At 40.1% G+C, this 19,723-nt stretch overlaps 1 protein-coding gene and 1 pseudogene across 3 annotated transcripts; one reads left to right on the forward strand and one right to left on the reverse strand.

The window, feature by feature from the left end:
* Positions 1–5,199: 5,199 nt before the first annotated feature.
* LOC148722382 (ficolin-2-like) lies at positions 5,200–6,006 on the forward strand (annotated as a pseudogene).
* A 2,214-nt stretch (positions 6,007–8,220) lies between these two features.
* Positions 8,221–18,893, reverse strand: LOC111340409 (uncharacterized). 3 transcript variants are annotated; one of them, XM_022947256.2, is made up of 6 exons: positions 18,593–18,893; positions 16,905–16,983; positions 16,771–16,799; positions 14,164–14,897; positions 10,332–10,562; positions 8,221–10,005 (listed from the first exon to the last, which is right to left on the reverse strand). In XM_022947256.2, exons 2-6 carry the CDS (start codon positions 16,934–16,936, stop codon positions 8,608–8,610), a joined length of 2,424 nt encoding a protein of 807 aa, XP_022802991.2. In that variant the 5' UTR covers positions 16,937–16,983; positions 18,593–18,893; the 3' UTR covers positions 8,221–8,607. The 3 variants fall into 3 exon arrangements, with proteins under 3 accessions (XP_022802991.2, XP_088591295.1, XP_022802992.2); XM_088735169.1 differs by lacking the exon at positions 18,593–18,893 and adding an exon at positions 18,262–18,280; XM_022947257.2 differs by lacking the exon at positions 18,593–18,893 and adding an exon at positions 17,676–17,856.
* Between the last annotated feature and the right edge of the window lie 830 nt (positions 18,894–19,723).

Genomic DNA, 19,723 nt, shown 5'->3' on the forward strand with positions numbered 1-19,723 from the left:
CGGCTTCAGCTATTTGAATTTCAAGTAGTCTTTGAGGTTTGAAAAGGAAAAGTTAGACTTTCTACTTACGCATTTCTCCTGGCGTTCGCTGCGTTCTCCATATGCACACTGCTTCGATCCTTCGACAAACCCAGCTGCAAAAATAAAGGCAGATTCACTCGGTAAGGGACAGCAAGCTTGATAAATATTCACGATAAGCTATTTTTAAAGATGTTAAGTGTATTTCAATAGTTAAAGTTGCTCAGGAGAATGTATAAAGCGAAGAAAGAAGCGAGATAAGTTCACGTACCACAGACTACGCCGAAACCTTCCCACTCGCGTAGAAGGATTTCCCGCTACGGCTGGAAGGGAACCACTGACATGCGTAATGACTCGTTTCTGGACAATTTTACTCCCGGTAGCCGTAGCAGCGCCAGCCGTAGTGATTTGCTTAAACTCCCTAATAGCGTACGAAATGTAAGGATAGATAAGATTATAATAGATCTGCGTAAGTTGTTGGAGAGGTAGATAATGCCTCAACTTAGAGATTACTTCTGTATTCCGTGAAATCTTAGCGCACACATATGAGATGTGATATTTCCAAGTTAAAGCACTATTGATCAGTACTCCTAAATATTTAATGTGGTCCTTCCATTCTAAGGAATGACATGATCCATCTTGGTTAGTTATCTTTATATTATGAATATATGAAGTTCATATATTTGTGGTTGTAGATACGTATGATGCACGATCCTCGCAGTAGAGAGCGCTATTTATGCAATAGCGAAAATCAGACCTGAAAAAAATCAGGCCTGTACGGGATTCGAACCACTGACCTCTGCTATACCAGTGCAGCACTCTACCAATTGAGCTAACAAGCCAACCGGGAGCAGGCCGTTAAGTTGATTCGTAATAAACCCGTGATGATAAATCAGATACATTGAATGTATGAAGTTCATATATTCATATCATATCATACGTATCTACAACCACAAATATATGAACCTCATATATATTCATTGTATCTAATTTATCATCACGGGTTTATTACGAGTCAACTTAACACGGCCTGCTCCCAGTTGGCTTGTTAGCTCAATTGGTAGAGCGCTGCACTAGTATCGCAGAGGTCAGTGGTTCGAATCCCATACAGGCCTGATTTTTTTCAGGTTTGATTTTCGCTATTGCATAAATAGCGCTCTCTACTGCGAGGATCGTGCATTATACGTATCTTTATGAGATAGAATACTGCGAGATAGAATACTATGAGATAGAATACTGCGAGGATCGTCCATCATACGTACGTATCTTTATATTATCATTCATGTTCTTTTTCCTTGGGGATTTTACAATCATGTAATTGCTTTTCTTTAAATTTATCGATAATTTTTTATGTCGCACCATTCCTTGACTTTTTTTATATTAGTTCTATTCGATTATCCGGACTTTCTTCTCTGGTCACAATTTTTTCTTGAATATTAATTAGTTGTGATATTGAAAACTCAGAGTCGCAAAAAGCCCAATAATCCTTTCAAAAGACTGTTGAAACAGCGTAATTATCCTGTGCGCTTTTCAAAATTCGCAAGTGAACGAGACAGAAATATTCTGATGCGTTACCTGTAAATACATACAGGCTGTGTAGATATCACAATTAAAATGATGTTTTCTTTGTTGTATACCTTTTGTTTACATTTGTATCTCATTAATATTCATTTTTCGATTATCCGGACTATTTACCGAGGTCCCAAAGAGTCCGGATAATCGAGGTTCGACTGTATATCTTTTGCAGAAAAAAATGAAAACATCATTTTAATTGCAGAAGCAAAAGATATACAATCTGCAAATCCCGACCCTTTTGACTTTTCAACTGTTATTACGTCTTAAAACCGATGAAAAGTACCCTGATCAGCCTTTAGAAAAAAGCTCTGGGTTTTGTCCGTAAAATGAATTCGAACGAAAGGCTTTCAACAAATCAAAGTGCACCTTGTATACTAATGTTTATAATTTTCATCATGTAGTCAATGTCCTACATAAATTCCCTCTTTTGATTTAATTGACGATTTATCTTAAAGAAAACCCTCAAAGGAAGCTGAATGATGATGTTCTCATAACTGTTTCAGGCTACACTTTGGTTAATCACGTAATCACCACGCACACGGACACGTGCCCGATAAACTGCACCTGGCAATGTCTACGTGACGCACGCTGTCAATCATTTAACTTTGCAAACTCAGGGAACACGTGCGAATTAAGTCACCAATCAAAAGGGACAGCTCCAGGTCTGGTTTTCGCTATTGCACAAATAGCGCTCTCTACTGCAAGGATCGTGTATCATACGTATCCAAGTGACTTTGTTCTAAAACGAGGCGTCACTTACTGCGAGCCAGCAACACACATAGTGAGTAACGCGCAAATTAGAAATTTGCAGATCAGTTAGAAACTTTACTTTCACTTTGCAAGCTAGAAAGCGCGTGAAGGTTTGAAGTTTCGGTTGTCAAATTTTATCCTCTGAGCAAAATGGCCTCAAAGCATGCGTGGTCGGGTAATCGTCTAAAAGTTATCGATTTCAAATCGATTCATCATATACGTGTGGACGGGCGAAAACGACGCGAGAACGCTACGTGTGGACGCGAATTTTTCAGAAAACGGAGAAAAAGAGTTGCGTTTTCAAACGAATATGGATACGTGTGGACGGGGCCTCAGTTTTTAATCTCTTGGTCAATATCAAACGTCTATACTTAATTCTAGATTCGTGGAATACACCACTTCGTCTTGTCCCCAGAGCCCTCCACTTTTTGTCAGCCAGTGGGGCCTAAGCGAAACGTAAGCACTGGGAACGAGAATGCATTTCAACTTCACAGGCTCTTTTGAAGGTTAGATTCGTTTTGTTACAGGACCAAATTGCATCTAACCATTCGTTCCATTTTCTCTCGGGAAGGCACTGGACCTGGTTGCTCATCGGTTTCATGTCAAAAGAGTGGAATTTGTGTTGACGCGTGTTGGCGTCCCCGGATGTTCACATGTGAATGTCGACGGGATTATACTGGAGAATATTGTGAAAAGCACAGCGGAGGGGAGTAACTTGTGTTTAAATTCAAAAGAAAAGCACCTAACTTTGTAACAAGGATATCTAAAGATAGCAATGCTGCGGCACATTCTGTTAATAGTGACAAAGTGTAAGCAGTGATTCATCTAACTGCGCGTTCCATCATAGTTACTATGGTTCCATAGTGTCTTACTTCAAATGATATTCTGTCCGAGCACTGGATTGCGGGTTCAGTTAGTACATTGACTACATACCAAGACGAATTTTCCATTTAAGGGGGCGGGGGAACGTAATTAATGATGGATACTGCACAGGCCTATCGACACGGTAGTAACGCTATGTAATGCAATACACTAAACGCAACAAACTTGGCGCAGTGCACTCTGGTTAAATGCAATGCATTTTGGTAAAAGGTGATGCATTCTGGTAAAAAGTGATAAATTCGAGAATTCGCACCCCACTTATATTCTTCTTAAATCCTGATTATGCTGCTGCTCGCTCACTACGCTCTCTGCGCAGCAATAAGCTATTTTCAGCAACGAGTCTTATTACATGCTTCTTTTGTTCCATTAACATTGAAAAGTTGCCAGCAGCTGAAAATTCTGGGAGCGAGTCAGAGTGGCAGTTATAAAATCAACCCAGATGGCCAAGGGGTCATTACCTTAACAATGCTAAGTATACCTAGTAAAATTACCGAGTCAGTTATATGTGAGTTCTTAGATCAACATTTAGGATTGGTCTTACAAGAGAACCAGTGGGGTTACAGAAAGGGCTTTTCATCCGAGACAGTGTTGCTGAACTTGACGGAAAAGTGGAAACTCTCCATTGACAGTGGTAAAGTGATAGGTGCCATATTTATTGATTTCCACAAGGCTTTCGATTTGGTGGACCACAATATCCTTGGCTACAAAATGTAAGCCTGGGGTATAAGCGGCAACCTTCTGGAGTGGTTACTAAGCTACTTAACAAATTGCCATCAATTTGTTGAAATAAATGGTAGTAAATCGAATTTACTTGAGGTTAAATATGGAGTCCTTCAAGGCTCTCTTGTTGGTCCCAGACTCTTTTCCAGTTATGTCAATGACTTTTCGGAATCAATTTTTCAAGGTGAATTACATCTATATGCTGATGATACAACAGCCTTTATAATCGGAGTCAGTACTGACGATGTTGTTGGAAAATTGAATTTGCTGTTTGCTGAGATCTGTGGTTGGTGCGATTCAAATAAATTGACCTTACATAGAAGTAAATCGGAAGTGATGATTTTGCCGATGCATAGTCTGGTTGGGCCCTGACCTCCTGTCAAGTGTGGCAACACAATCATTGAATACACCAGCACCACTAAATGCCTGGGTGTGGTTATTGATAACAAACTGCAGTGGAAACAACAAGTGAATAAAGTAACCAAATTGTATGGACACCAGATCAGTATACTGAAAAGAATGCGACAGCTCCCATCCAAGGTACTGGAGGAAATATACTATAAGACCATTTTCCCGCAAGTCACCTTCTCCATATCAGTATGGGGAAGCTTCTCTCCTGCTACATTTGTTCAAATTGAAGAATTGCATATAAAGGCTGCTAAAATAATTCATAAGGTACCAAAGAACATTATGGATTGTGATGTACTACAGTATGTATGCTGGCAAAACCTTGGACATACATACAAGTGTAAATTGGCTGTTGAGATGTTCAAAGCGAAAAATATGTTAAGTAGACTTTTCTCACACGTTCAAATCACGGAGTCACGACGTGGGGGAAAACTGATGGTAATACCTAGAAAGAAATTGGATTTAGGTAGAGACTGATTTATTTAGAGGTCCTGTTGTTTGGAACTGTTTGGATAAAGCAGCTCGTGACTGTGAGAACATTGGGACTTTTAAAAGGGCTCTGATAACATCTGACAACAAAATAGCACTACAGAAAGTTTCTTTTGTGAAAGGAACGTGTACAAATAACAACAAGGATCTCCAAACTTTTATATATTACTAAATTTTATGATAAATGTTTTTTTTCAGTTTCTTCCTAATTTCAAACTTCATTTGTATCACTGATCTTATCTATGGAATTCATACGGTTTTATCTATTTATTAATTTTTATATTGTGATTGTAAATTTTTTTTTATAACAGCAGGTCCACATCAGCTATTTTTTAGCTGCCTCAATTTAACCTGCTATACCAAATAAAGTGTATGTATTTATGTATGTATGTATGTATGCATGCATGCATGCATGCATGCATGCATGTATGTATGTATGTATGTATGTATGTATGTATGTATGTATGTATGTATGTATGTATGTTTGTATGTATGTGTACTGTGACCAAACCACAAATGGAAGGGGTGGACTGTTGTTCAGTGACGTTCCCGTCCATACAAGGAGAGCTTTGCACGAACGTGGGCAGAGTACCGAGTAGGCTTCGGCGACTTATCCGGAGAATTCTGGCTTGCGAACGACAACTTGCACCGGATCGCCTCTTCCGACAGCATTCTTCGAATAGAACTGCACCGAACTAGCGGCCAAAAGGGATATGCCAAATATGGGGGGTTTCGGGTAGCGGACGAAACAGAAAAGTATTGATGCAATATGAATTCGTACGAAGGAAACATCGGAAATGGGTTTCATGGCAAGACAAATCGTAAATTAAACATCCGGGGAATGAAATTCGGAACACCAGACCAGGATAACGACAACTCACCCTGAAACTGTTTTCGTTATGGTGGATGGTGGGAAAACCAGTGTGGTGAGGTTAATCCAAATGCGAGGAATGGTCTAATCGGGCATCCTTGGGTTTCTGATTCTTCTCTGAAATTCTCCGAGATGAAAGTAAGGCATGACTGATCAAAACTGCAAAAGTCTCGACAGGTCACCTTCTGTAATACAAGGAAATCGACAGAGAGGTCGGAGGACGAACTAAAATAGCCTTCAAGGACTTTACAACGGAAACTCAAGTTGACATGCTACTCTTTGTGGACCGTAGAGTTACAACCAACAACGGCTACGAAGGAGACTGAAACCATTAAGATACTATCTGCATAAAAATATACATGTATTGACATATAATGTAGTTTAACATCTGGTTTGACACATCCATCATATCTTCTAAACAAGTACGATGACCTATCTTTTATATTTTATTTCTCGAAACAGACAGTGGTAGGGAACGTTTGAGGAAAGTTTAAAAAAAGTTTCACTTACCCTTTTTTTGAGGAATCGCCTTAACTAACTTTTTTCTTTTTCGTTAATTTTTACTCGACTGAAGGTAGGAGATACGGATTGCAACGGGTATAGCAGTCAAACTAGTTAATTTGTTTTGGTCTCTTCGTGTCTGGAAACGAGAAACAAACTTGGTCTTTTATAATGTTTGATAATCGTTCGAGAGGTACTTAGGGAAACTTCATTATTGGAAGGAAAAGGTCTTGCGTTTCCCTTCAAGTTGAAGCGAGTAATTTCATGTCGGCCAAACTTACCCCATTTTATGCCTGTACTGGCACTAATACGCGCGTTATCTCATCGGTTCACGGTATATTTTGCAGCAGCAAGAAGCAACGGTTGTTAAAGTAACACTTGGAAAAAACACGACAAGTGGAAAGTGTCGAGCGTATGGAGACTCAAAACGCTCCGCGAGTCGTTGCTATCAATGTTATAATTTGCGTCCTCGAGTAACGAGCTTCGTCCACGCTTTTAGCTATATCTTTTTCTCCATTCGAAGAATCTATTTCGAATTTCCTCAATTTAAAGGGAACAACTTGTACAACGAAATTATGGAAAGAGAAAAAAGATATAGGTCACCGTGCTCGTTAAAGAGCTAAAGACCATCATACCTCTTCACTGGTCCATTGATTGAAAAACAATACCGTGATCTCGAAGTGCGTGTGCGCTCATTCGCCTGATTACTTGATTTTTAAGCGCAGTACAAGATACGTGATGCAATACTGAGATGATATCGATAGCTGAAAACAGCTTTCGCGCGCGCTTTTGCTGATGCAATTCAGCGCACGCGGAAGGATTGCAAAAAACAATGGAGCGGTCGTTTTATTTACTCAACACGTATCCGCACTATCTGTGCTATTTTTCTCTATAGTTGGCGCAGTGTATTGAGGGCTTTAATCTTTTATTACAAAGACATGTTAGAAAAGTTAACGGTGCAAAGAGCCCAGCAATTCTCAGCTTTTTCGTCGTTAGCGAGAGAACCCAGTTAAATGCAGCGCATGCGTTGTAAGTAAAAAAATTGCGATTAAGGGGAAATTGCTTTCTCGGAAATATGCCTATTTCTTGAGAACCACACATTAGACTTTCACGAAATTTGGCACGAAAATACTTCAAGAAATAAGTAACTGGAGTATCGAAAAAAATTGATTTTTAACAAAGGAAATTCTAGATAATCGAGTGAACCTTCAGCAAGGAATAATTAAAGATCCCTCTGTTAAATTGTTAGCAAAATGGTGTTAACTTGTGAGTATCGTTACAAGCTCGTTGCATGCAAATAAAAGAGAAAAAGTAATGGCTAGATTTTCTACAAATGAACAAAACCGATTTTAAAGGCCTATTTATATTTATTCGTGTCGCCATGACAACGGCACATGCGTCAGCTTAACTATCAAAAAAACAGTTTGTGTTGTTAACTTGCTTGCTGCCAGTTTTGGCGACCGAGAGATCAAGGGTGCTAGAGAAAATGGTGAAAGAAACACAGGTATCATTTCGCTCCGACGAAGGGCTACTGCTCGAAACGTCAGCTTTTATAATCGTAACGGTGCCCAATTTACCATTTCAACTTTGTTGATATATTCAAATTATTTCGTTACCCCCACCGACGCAGCCCCAAACAGTTTCTTTAGAAACTATCAGCCTTTGTTCACAAGTATCAAAAACTGTGTTCAGCCACCTTAAGTTAAGTGAGATGTTCGCGAATGGAAGAACTGAACTATTTAAGTCTAGTCAAACGAAGTTGGGGGAAACTTCCTGTTGACGTTAAACACAAAGAGAGAGCCTCTTCCCCAGGATTCTATCTCTTTCACTCGAGGTTCAAGCTGAGGAAGATCGGTAAACAGGTCGAAATCGCACTTTCGCATTCAGCCTGAAGATTTAAGCGTACGAGCGAAAAGTCCTAATACCCAGGTCGTGTCATAATGACCACTTTTTGTAGAAAATAACATAACAAAAGGGTTCAGCAATAGTACAACGCTCGTTCCACCTAGTGTTAAAATCTTTTATTCCCAAAAGCTAACAAAATCTACAAAACAGTAACCAACAATCAGTAGAAAATCAATTAATTCATATCCTTGGTGTAATAAAATAAATTTTGCGCATCTGAGATCGCGATCCTTTCCTCCAGAAGTAAAAGATATAAATACGTTTGGCTTCGGCTGCGCATAACGGTAAGGAAGACGTATGTTAAATTTCGATTCACATATGCTCCAAGTACCTTGCTCTACAAAGGACCTATCATTGGTTGCCGTTGTGTTTTTGGAGTACAAACCTAACTTGAGACTTAAGACTCCATATTAAGTTTCCTATATGCAAGTACAATTACTGTCGATGATGAGCTCAACAATAAAGTTTGTTTTAGTGCCAAAGAAGATTCATTTGAGCGTGATAGTGCAGGCCTCACTACACTCACCCTGTCGTCCATATTCATCAGTAGCACGTACCAAGAAGTGGTACTTATTGCCGGGTGAGAACTGAGTCAGAGTGCAAGCCATAGGAAGTGGCAACGCTTTGACGACTCCAATCTTCTTCCACTGGTGAGGGTTCTCCGTTGGGCCGCCGTCCTGAAGCGCAAACAGTTGATAGTTCCTTATAGGCGCGTGTCTCTCCTCAAGAGCCATGTACCACGACAAAACAATACCGCTCGAAGCTACCGCTATGGAGACACTAGGTTTCGGAGGGACGTCTTTAGCTTCTGCTGCTGGAGAGACGGGGGGATGTTGCCCTGAACCCGGCGGTAGACCCTGTTGGGCAGGCTGCGGGGATCTTATGGGTACTTGTGCGTAGCTTGGCTGGGGAACTGAAGGTTGCGGTGGAGCAACTTGTCTCGGAGGTCCAACCACTTGTTGATAACGCACCATACCGGGCTGCTGAGGGTGAGGAGAAGCTTGCTGGCTGACAGCATGAGGAGGAGACTGCATTTGCACTGGAGCATTCTGTCTTACGAGTACTGGAGGGAGGTGTCGTTGAGGGTGTTGTTGTTGTTCTTGACGATGAGACTGTTGCAGCATATGTTGGGACTGCGACACTTGAATAGGAGACTGCGGATAAGCTGGTCTAGGTACTTGAGTGACTTGGGGGAGGCCACCCTGGGGAGGCTGGGGTGCTTGAGGTCTCATCTGTGGAGTTACAGCAAATCTCGGGCTATGCTTCCCGTTATGATAAGCGTTTTGCGTGTTGTAACCATACGAAGGCAACTCAGGGGGACCCCGGACAGATGTAGAACTAGACGGAGTTTGCGGATGAACCGTCACCGTGGGCAACGGGCGGGAAGGAGCTGGAGCAACGCTACGTGGTCCAGGAAGGCTAGTGATGGGTCGCTGTATCCTCATCATCGGTCTTGGATGTTGAACACTTGGCGGGGGAGGAGCTCTTAAGCCATTAAACCCTGAATGACCCGAAGGGAATTGGCGCACAGTTGGAGCAGCACCCCTTGGCACTGCCAGCTGGGTGGGTGTGGGTCTAAGCGCTGGCCCAAGGTCGTAATTAGGGACGTAATTGGCACCCGATGCAATAGGTGCTTGTGGACGAGGCGAGACATTTGATACAACAGGGATACGAGGACGCACAGGCTCCGACTGCCTCTGAGCCGCAGGGCGATAGTTAACAGGAGCGGATTGCGGCACTGTGTGGCCGGGCAAAGGTGCTACGGTGGAAGTGAGTCGTGGTGTTGGTGTAGTCATGATATTGACACTGGCATTTGAGGGCCTGGTAGCCGTTAGACTCGCTGGGGGAGATGGAACATTCACAGTCTTCGTACGAAGAGCGTTACTCTGAAAAACGATAAACATAATTGACAGTCATTGGTTAAAATAGAGATTTTCTAATACTTGGTTCTGTTATCCAACAACCAAATTAAGGAAAAATCCGCAGAACGTCAAGGTATGTTCTGCTTGGTAGGCAACGGGGAATCCTTGTACTATACAAGTGACACAACAAAATAAAATAAGGTAAACAAACCCACACACATTGTTTCTTGATAGTGTTTTCGAAACCGACCACTTCCTCCAGATGAATAGGTTGGCTGGGTGTAATTTTTCCCCGCATTGTTGCTGATTACATTTATTTGTTGATTGCATTTACCAGGACATTAACTCACCCAGTTAAAATCTTGGGTTTGAACAGCTTTAGTTTCTCGTTTCTTTGCTTTTAGGCTCTCAGCTTTTAAAATCGTTTTTACAGAATCTTCTACCCTCTTGGCGTATTCTTTCAATGCTTTGTTCTCCTTCTCAAGTGCAGCTAGCCTAACAGTGAGCTTGTCGTTCGGGCTGTCGTCATCCATTGACTGCTGGATTTGACTCATCCTCTCTTGGATCATTTTCTTGACCATCTACGAGACACGAAGATTAGTTTATGAGAGAGAGGCTGCATGTGACTATTCGTAAGACTTCAACATGCCCAGATTTATAATCAGACAGTTAATGAAAACTTTTCTATTGACCATGTTCTCACTGGAAATATCGTATCTTGAGAGACTTTCACTTCTAACCATTGTTCGGGATTCGAATTCCCTACCTCAGTAGTTATACCCATCCCTTCGACTCCCAGACGCGATCAACATACAACTTCTCGTTGCAATGACATAAGATCTTCATATCAGGGAGAATTATCGTCCGTGTAATTTTCATATTTATTACATCCATTTTGAAATCACTGGTGGTCCCTGTAATCTGATTGGCTCTAGTTGGTGCGATTTATTCCCAAATCGCACCATTTTTTGCTCTAAATTGAATCATTTTACACTTGACTAAGTTTTTGACACATGACGTCAAAGTCTTTCTGTTTTGCATACAAAATAAGATGTAAAAACGTTTCCGGTTCCGCTTTTCGTTGAAAAACCGGCTCAGTACTGCTTCAGTAAAATATTTGAAATGACGAGGTCCTGTATTTGGGCGATTTCAAAATGGATGTAATAAAGTGGTAATTGAACCTCGTGTCGTGCAATTTTGGTCTGAAATCATACTTGTGATTTCAAATCAAACTGGCGCTGCACGCTCGTTCGATTTCGAAATCTCGCGTATGATTTCAGACCTAAATACATGAAAAAATTTCTCAGTTCTGATTGGTTAAGATGAATGCAGTTTTCAGTTAATTCAGTGCAAAGAAAGAAACAAACCGGACATTCTGATTGGTGAGAATGATTGGTCAATGTCAAGGTCAATGTTAAGGTCAATGTCACTTGCAGGGTTTGAATAAATTATTTTTGCACGTGATGCGCGCGCTTTTCTTCTGCGTAGTTATGAGAAGCTACCTCGTTTTTTTTATGTATATTATTAATACATAATCACATGATTTTTTTGTGCAATTTGGAATAAATAAGCAGTTGTAAATTTTTTCAAAGACCACAAATTGCACTCGCCCTATGGGCTCATGCAATTTTGTTAGTCTTTGAAAAAATTTACTCGTGCTTATTTATTCCAAATTGCACTCGAAATCATGTGATTACCTATACTAAATTGCACTCCACTCAGTTCAATTACCATTATAACTCACGCTGGAAGGGAGAATTAAGCCATAAAGGCAAAATCATAACAGAATTTATGGACGACTAACAGGTATCTGCGACGAATCGCAGCAACTTATCAGAGAGCGTTCCGGTCTTCAACCATTTTATTTCCATGAATGACAAGGAGAGAATTTCACCTTACAGCATCAATATAATATCTTTACCTTTTTTCTTATTGATTAACGCTTAAAACCGTTGTTAACAAGAAACTGATGAGAATATAAAAAATAGACTAGAGTATCTAAACGATAGTAATACTGCGGCACATTCTGTTGATAGTGACATAGTTTACGCAGTTAATTCATCTTCCTGCACCTTCCAAGACTTACATCAACCTTTATTTCTGAAAGTAGTCTCAAATCATGGGGTGTTTCCAAAAGCAAGATTTAAGTGCACCCTTCTCACCTCAAATGATACTCTGGCTTACTCTGCCTGAGCACTGGATTGCGGGTTTAGTTAGTTCGTTAACTACATACCATGACGAATTAGAATTTTCTATTTTTTTTTGGGGGGGGGGTGGGTAATAATTAATAATCTGCCGCATTCACTGCCACATCGAGAATCACACTACCACTGTGCAATGCAATCGAAGTGCCTGTGCCTGCATTTAGTGAAGTACTGTTATGAGGTACAGACCCGCAGTGCACTCTGGTAATGAGTGGCGCAGTGCACTCTGGTAATGAGTGGCGCAGTGCACTCTGGTAATGAATGGCGCAGTGCACTCTGGTTAAAAGCAGCAATGTATTCTTGTACAAAGTGATGAATTCCAGAATTCGCATCCCCTAAATTCTTTTCAAATCTTGATTACGATGCTGCTCGCTCGCTACGCAGCATTATAATCAGGATTTAAAAAGAATATATAAAGGGGGGTTTGAATTCTCAAATTCACCACTTTTTACCAGAATGCATTGCATTGAACTGAACATTCCGTAAAAGTCAGGTCGTTTCTTTTTTCTTTCACTATAAGTAAATGTAATTTTACATACACTGAATGTGTAGAAGTATTTTTTCAACGTATTTGTCGCGTATTCCTTCGTTCTCATGGACAAACACAAACTCTTTTTTAGAAAGTCATTTGAGGCCGGTTTTCGAGGTCAAATTTTTTTTTACCTCGTATTACCTTCCACGGTACACGTGTTTTATGCATTTTAAGTGATATTGTTTGAGAGTGGTTATGACCGTCGAAAGTCTTATTGTCATGTTTAGTGTATTGCGTTACATAGCGTTACTACTATAAAAGGACATTTCCCATAAGTACTCAATCGTGTTGTAAATCTACTTCCTAAGCGAGTATTGTACAGTCAATTTACTATCTTGACTACTGAATGAAGGACAGTTAAATCAGACAATAAAAGGAGTCACCTGAGCAATAAATAACTCAAAGTTGCGTGAAGTGACATGCTGGTAAGCCGAAAAGCAGAAGGCAGTCGACAGCTAAAAGGTGTTGACAGGCCTGTGCGACTCCTAACATTCGCTAGCGCTTTTAAATCTTCCACCCTTAACGTTAGCCTCTTATTGGGATCAGAAGGATTTTTCTTTGCGATGTGATATATTCCTTATCTGTATGTTCTTGAGGTTTGGCAAGGCCGGATGAGATTGTGTTACATAAGGCAATATTTTTCTTCTGAGTGCGCGCTACTTTCTTTGTTATAAGTATTAATTCTCACCAGTAGCAAAAACCTTTGAGATACGTTACTCAAAACCTCCATCTAGGTTTCCTCCATTAATTACGACCCCTCTCCCCTCCCCCTCTCCATAAAAAAAATAAAATTGCGATCCATCTTGGCATGTGGTCATTGAACTAACTAAACCAGCAACCAGTGTTCCGACAGAATATCATTTGAGGCAAGAAGGGTGCTCTTAAATGTTAGATTTGGAAACGCCCCTTGATTCGACACTACTAAAAGAAATGAAGGTTTATGTAAGTCTTGGGAACAGGCCAGTAGATGAATCGCGTAAACTATGTCACTATCGACAGAATGTTCCGCAGCATTAATATCTTTTAGATAAAGGGTGAAAGTTTCTAAAGAAACTGTGGTGCTACGTCGGTGGGGGTAACAAGGTAATTTGGTTATAACAACTAAGTTGAAATGGTAAATTGGCTACCGTAACGAGTTAAAATGCTGACCTTTCGAGCATTAGCCCTTCGCCAGAGCGTATGATAAAGGGCTAACGCTCGAAACGATATCTTTTAGATACCCTAGTTAGGAACTATATTTTTCAATCAAAACAAAATTCTCTGAGTTAAAAAAAATAAATAAATGAAAAGTATGGCAGCCAGTAAGGGCTTCCCTCAACTTTTCATGCGCGTAATACATAATGGTCTTATTCACGAGGAAAGCAGTCTGAAAACAACTGAGTCAATTAGCAAAATAAAAATCACAAATGAGGCACCAACAAACAAAATTGAACAGAAAAAGCTTACTTGTCTGAATTCATCCGAATTAAAATTAAAGTCCCTCGTAGTTTCCTCCGCGCTAGAACTGGGAGCCAGGTCTGATAAAGATGGTGAACTTTGATCCTTCGCAGAAGTTGTATCATTATCCGCTGACACTTTATTCTCCCCTAACAAACTGATTTCACCATTCACAGGGACAGCCTTGGCGCCAGGGTTCATGGGGCGCGTTTGATCGCCTTCATCCAAAACTTCAACCAAGGAATCCTGTTCTAAAGTCCTAGCCTCAGCGGAGACTCCATTAGAAAGCGTTTGGCTAGAAGATTCGTCGAATTTGTCCAAAAGTTTAATACACGCCTTTTGGCGATCAGAGGAGTTCAGTTCAGAAGTATTGTCAAGTGTCGAAGGATTTGTATCTCTGAGTTTATTCGACCCCGGGGGCGTGGACAACATTTTGAAATCCGTTGGTTTAGGTGAATGAGCCGGCGATGAGCCAGCGGACGATATAATAAGGTCAGGGCTTGGGCTGTTTGCATCGTTCGACGAATTTATCTCAGGGTTCGGTTCCTTTACGGGTCCTTTGCATCGAATTATCTTACTGCCATTGGGTTTCGGTTGAGGGCGAGTATGCTTTTGACAGTCAATTGTAATCTGGCGGAGTCGCTCAAATCTGGACAGATTAAATTTTAGATGGGACGGCGGTCGAGTGGAAGCTGCATCACTTGTTCCAATAGACTCTCCATTGGTCACCACGTGGTTTGGCGCTAAAGAAACGAAATGAAATTTGGTGCAAGTTTAAACTTTCTACATTCATGTCTATGACGAAGCGTTAGCTTAAAAACAGGGTCACTAGCCAGGCGTCGTAAAATAAAGAAATAAACGCTCGAACTAACAAGAACTGTCCACTTCTGTGGAAGAGTCAGAATGTCAAACACAGCAGTCAAATAAATCTTTCTTTAGTTGTTCCTGCTTCAGTATACCCGTTTTCTGGACAGGTAGGGCTTAACAAATGCGTAAAAGATTAAGCCAGAATACCAAATGGCTTTGTTACAGTTTACACCATCACTTAAGATTTTGCCTCCTAGCTTACAAAAGGTGATCTCTGATGGAGCAAAGGGACACAACTTATACCAACAAACCGTGCATTCTCACTTTCCCTCATACATTGTGAGACGACCACTCTAGAAAACAATAGACACACATCGCCTCCACTAGCTTGACGAGGTTACAAGCTCGAGTTTAGTCACACAAAAATCACGTGCTACTGTTGTGCACTCCTCGTGAGGCGTGACACATTTAACTGATAACACAGACTCAATTGCACTCCAAAATGATTGCAGTCTGTGGGCAGATGAAGGAGAAAGATTACGATAAAATAAATTCACACGGGAATAAAGACAGTTAGCGAATAAATCTAGAGAGCAGAGTTCTACCAGTTTTTCTTTCATTTTTGCGCAAGTGTGGAAGTTTAGAAGTTTAGATGCACATCATTTACTTTTGTGGGGGGGCTGTTGATAATGAAGGAGCCCCAGAGAGGACGTTTTTAAGACGTGGGCAGTGACCAGAAAAAGAGTACAAACTGCTTATGGCGACTTTGAAGTCAACCAGTCAGTTGGTTAGCCCTCACTTTAGCATCGTGAAAGAAACGTTTCAGACGACAAATGACTTGTAACAAGGCAACTGGGAAAATAACTAAAAAATTCCGATTGCCGTCCGAATCGTCTGTGTTTAAGCTTCCTATTAATGAAAACCGTCGGTATTAAAAAAGGAAAATCGGTAGGTTCGTGCGACGAGGTTACAATGTAAGAAGAGAGTACTCCTAACTGATACTTTAACACTGTAGCGTATTCAAAAAGTTATTGAGTTTGGCAGTTCAACGGTGGATTTTGAAAATTTCCATAACATTACATATCAAAGGGCGTTACTCATAAAGTGACTTGAATAAAATAATCCACAGTAAATTAACGATTAATGATTTAAATTATAATAAATCAGCATAATGCCATAAGCCAGAGTATTGATTGTCTGTTGAGCCTTAAACACTGACTGAACAATATATAATGTATGCACAGTTACTTCTCAAGATAAACTAAACGACAGGTGGACACAAACAGAAGGAAAAAAGAGAGAAGGAGTAAGAGAAGAAGTATAAATAAGATACAAAATTGCTATTTTAACTGTTCTTTACTCGTAAAAACAGTCCTGACCGAGTACTTGTGAGATGCTTGAGCCGTAACATTCAGGTTTACGATATTCCAAACCCTTTCACTCTTTGAAGTGACCTTAAAGTAATCTCTTCTTACAAAATAAGTACATTTTCAGACAAAAAGATGATATAGAAAAACATCAACAAGGAATACCGCTGGATTGAATACGAAATTATCAGAAGAATGTGTGGGATACAGTACAAGGAGTTGATACCCAAACATTGCGAAAGAGAGGGTTAAAAACGAAAGTGTTGATAATGAATCTGGCAATTGAAAAAAAATGCAGTTGTCTACTGTCCACTATGTCCTCTAAAAAATACGCGGAGTAGACGAGACCTAAAAATCAGCGACAACATTACAGCTGGTCAAAGTCCAAACCCGTAGCAGCACGTGACGTTCAACAAGAGCCCAAAAAAAGTTTCCGACTTACTTGAGGCTGCACTCCCTCCGTCAAATTTCCTAAAGATGAAAAATAATTGCAATCAATTAAATATTTAACAAAAAAGATATGCAAACGATTGAATGACTTGCGGACTGTGTTGTAATTTGTCACTTATTCCTTACCGCTTCTTGTTAGGTATTTCTAGCTCCTCCATAACTCCATAAGTCTATCTGACAAGTTTCCTCCGATTTAAGGGTTTTACTATGCAAGAAAAGAGAAATAAAGAAAACTTTCTTTAAAATAAACGTGCGGTTAAGTTTGTTTCCAGATAATTTAGTTTGAGAAATTATTTTGTCACATCATTTTTGTGAATTCTTTTTTCATGTTATTGTCGAGTCAATTCACGATGGTTCATCCCCAAAAGAATCATTAAAATCCTCTTCGTTACTGGAGGAATTTCCTCATTACTGCGGGAGATTACCACAACTGCTCAGTTTATCAATCTCTAATTATAACCTGAGTTGCAGCGGCAATTACCCACTCAACCACTTGGTGTAAGCAATAAAAGCAATTGTAAAAAAAATTACTCAAGCCACAAGTGATAAGAAGAAAAGTAGACACGACTGGTCATGAACGGGTTCATTACAAAAGTTATGCGGATTAAAAACTTTTAAAATAGTAATAATACATACTTAATAATTGTAGGCAAAATGGGAAATGCCATAAGTAACACATTAAATATTTTCATCACGCTTGATTTATTGACTAACAAATATGTTAAATATCAATTCATATGTAAATACAAAAATTTAGCACACAATGGGGCACTTAAGCGGCCTTCGTACACCTCGTCACGTAAAGGAAATAAAAATGAACAGCACAGTTTCATTCGCAAATACACTCGATTTATCCAAAAGACATTCTTTCCTTACATGATGTAAACAAACACTCACTCAATACACACATCACCGGTGAAGTCTCAACGTCAGGCGGTACAGACTTGCCGTAGTTATATTAAAAAAAACAGCGGATGCCGACACAATTGAAAATGAAACCTGCTATGACGACGGCCGTCAATTTTCCTTGTTTCAACACACATCAAAACACATCGTTTAGAGTGCCGAATTCACGGGTTAATCAAAGCAAATTCACGCAATCTCGATAGGAATACCTGCATATTCATCCACCTTGGAAACGTATTTCACAGTGTTAATGAACCCACAAACATGCCGCTTTCATGGCTAGCTATTGGCTTGTTCACTGAGCCGGAAAACCAATGACAAAGCAACACAAAGAGAGAGATTCCCTTGGGATCATTTACATTACACAAAGTGACCTGCGTAACAAAAATGGCGGCCAGCGAACTGTCGTGTAATGCGATAACATTTTAGATCGAAATTAACCCATTTCACGACCTTTTCTAGACCATAACTACTCTACTAGTGTCTTGTCGATTAAATAAGGCCTCTTTCATTCATTATGAACTCTATAATACGCAAAAAAAGGTTAAACTAACAGGTTTTTGTCGAAATCACTCACCGCTTCCAGCGAACTCAAAGGTTATTGTCAATATGCAAATGAAAGCTGGGCAGCCTTCCCCGTTCTTCAAATTGAGTGAACTGCTTGGATTGGGCATAGTAAACACATTTGTATATTCAACTTAGCAGCGAAGTCCGATTGCTAAGCCAAGCATACACCACATTAAAAAACATTGTCAAGTCAACAAACTTATAAAACGTGCTCTCATAGAGCCTTGGAACTTACCACTCAGCGCAGATTTGACAAAAACTTTGTCTGATATAAACATTGCGGTGACCACGAGGTTAACTAAGGCAAAAAGATACCCCCTGCATTTTGAGGATTCACTTACCTATTTGCTCGAACTAGAATGATTCACCAAGAGCGATTTAAACTGTTGGTACACTCGTCAGCTCGATTTGTTAATCAACCGCCGATCTTTGAATCGATTGCCAAGTTACTTGCCACGAAACTCAAGTCGTGTTGAGTAGCAAATCCAAGTGTAGCTATTGGGGGTTAGTCTCCCGATACGTTCTTTTCTTCGTTCGTTGGGAGGTTTCGGAAAAACAAAGTTTTAAATTGTATTCACAAATTTACCCTGTAATATTTGAATCCCGGCTTGTTCGACGACTCGTCATCACGCAGTTGTCATGCGTGAATTGATGCTAAAAATAGATTGGGTGGATACAAGTCACGTGAAAAACTATCTAAGCCAATCATTTGCCGGCTGGTTTACAGCTAAAGACCAGAGGTTTTCGACTCTGTTGATCTCGCATGAAACCAAAATTGTCTCACCAAAGGTCATCTTTTATAGTCCTTTCACCGGATATATTACCATTACTACTAGAAACCGAAAACCATCTATAACCATATTACATCAGATTCATATAGTATTTGTCAACGGAGGCAGTTAAAGAAAATTGGAACTAGTTACTTACCTACCATGATAATTCTCAAATCGCAAAATTTCAGTGGCATCTGTGGGAGTTTCACACAGTGTTCCCGATCTTCTTATTGTCTGGAAAAATATTTCCCTGAAAATGACCATCGTCAGAGATAAATTTCTTATCAAAACATAAAATTTGTTGACTTCTGAGCTAGTGACAGCTGAGTTTCGAAAATCAAGGTTTTCTTCAGAACTCGTGAGTTATTATTATGATGTCTAACACAGCTAATTGACAGCTGACAAAACCAACTCCTCTCATTTAGGCAGTAAACTTCAATAACTTAGAGACAGTTCGGAGTCACAAACTTTTGAGAGGAGTCTGCGGGTGAGTTTTGAAGAATGGAATAGGGTTTGGAAAGGTTGTTGAATTTATTCCCTAGTCGTCGCATTTCATCTATAAACGACTAAGCTGGGTTTCCAGATGACGTGGCGTCTGTCCAAGTTACGTCCGTTGTCTGTAACAAGCGGAATTATTTGAATAACCGAAACGTGTCTATTGATGTAGCCCAACAGGTTACAGTCACGGACGTCAGTATA

This window comes from Stylophora pistillata, chromosome 10, assembly GCF_964205215.1.
Source record: "Stylophora pistillata chromosome 10, jaStyPist1.2, whole genome shotgun sequence".
In the NCBI taxonomy this organism is placed as follows: Eukaryota; Metazoa; Cnidaria; class Anthozoa; order Scleractinia; family Pocilloporidae; genus Stylophora; species Stylophora pistillata.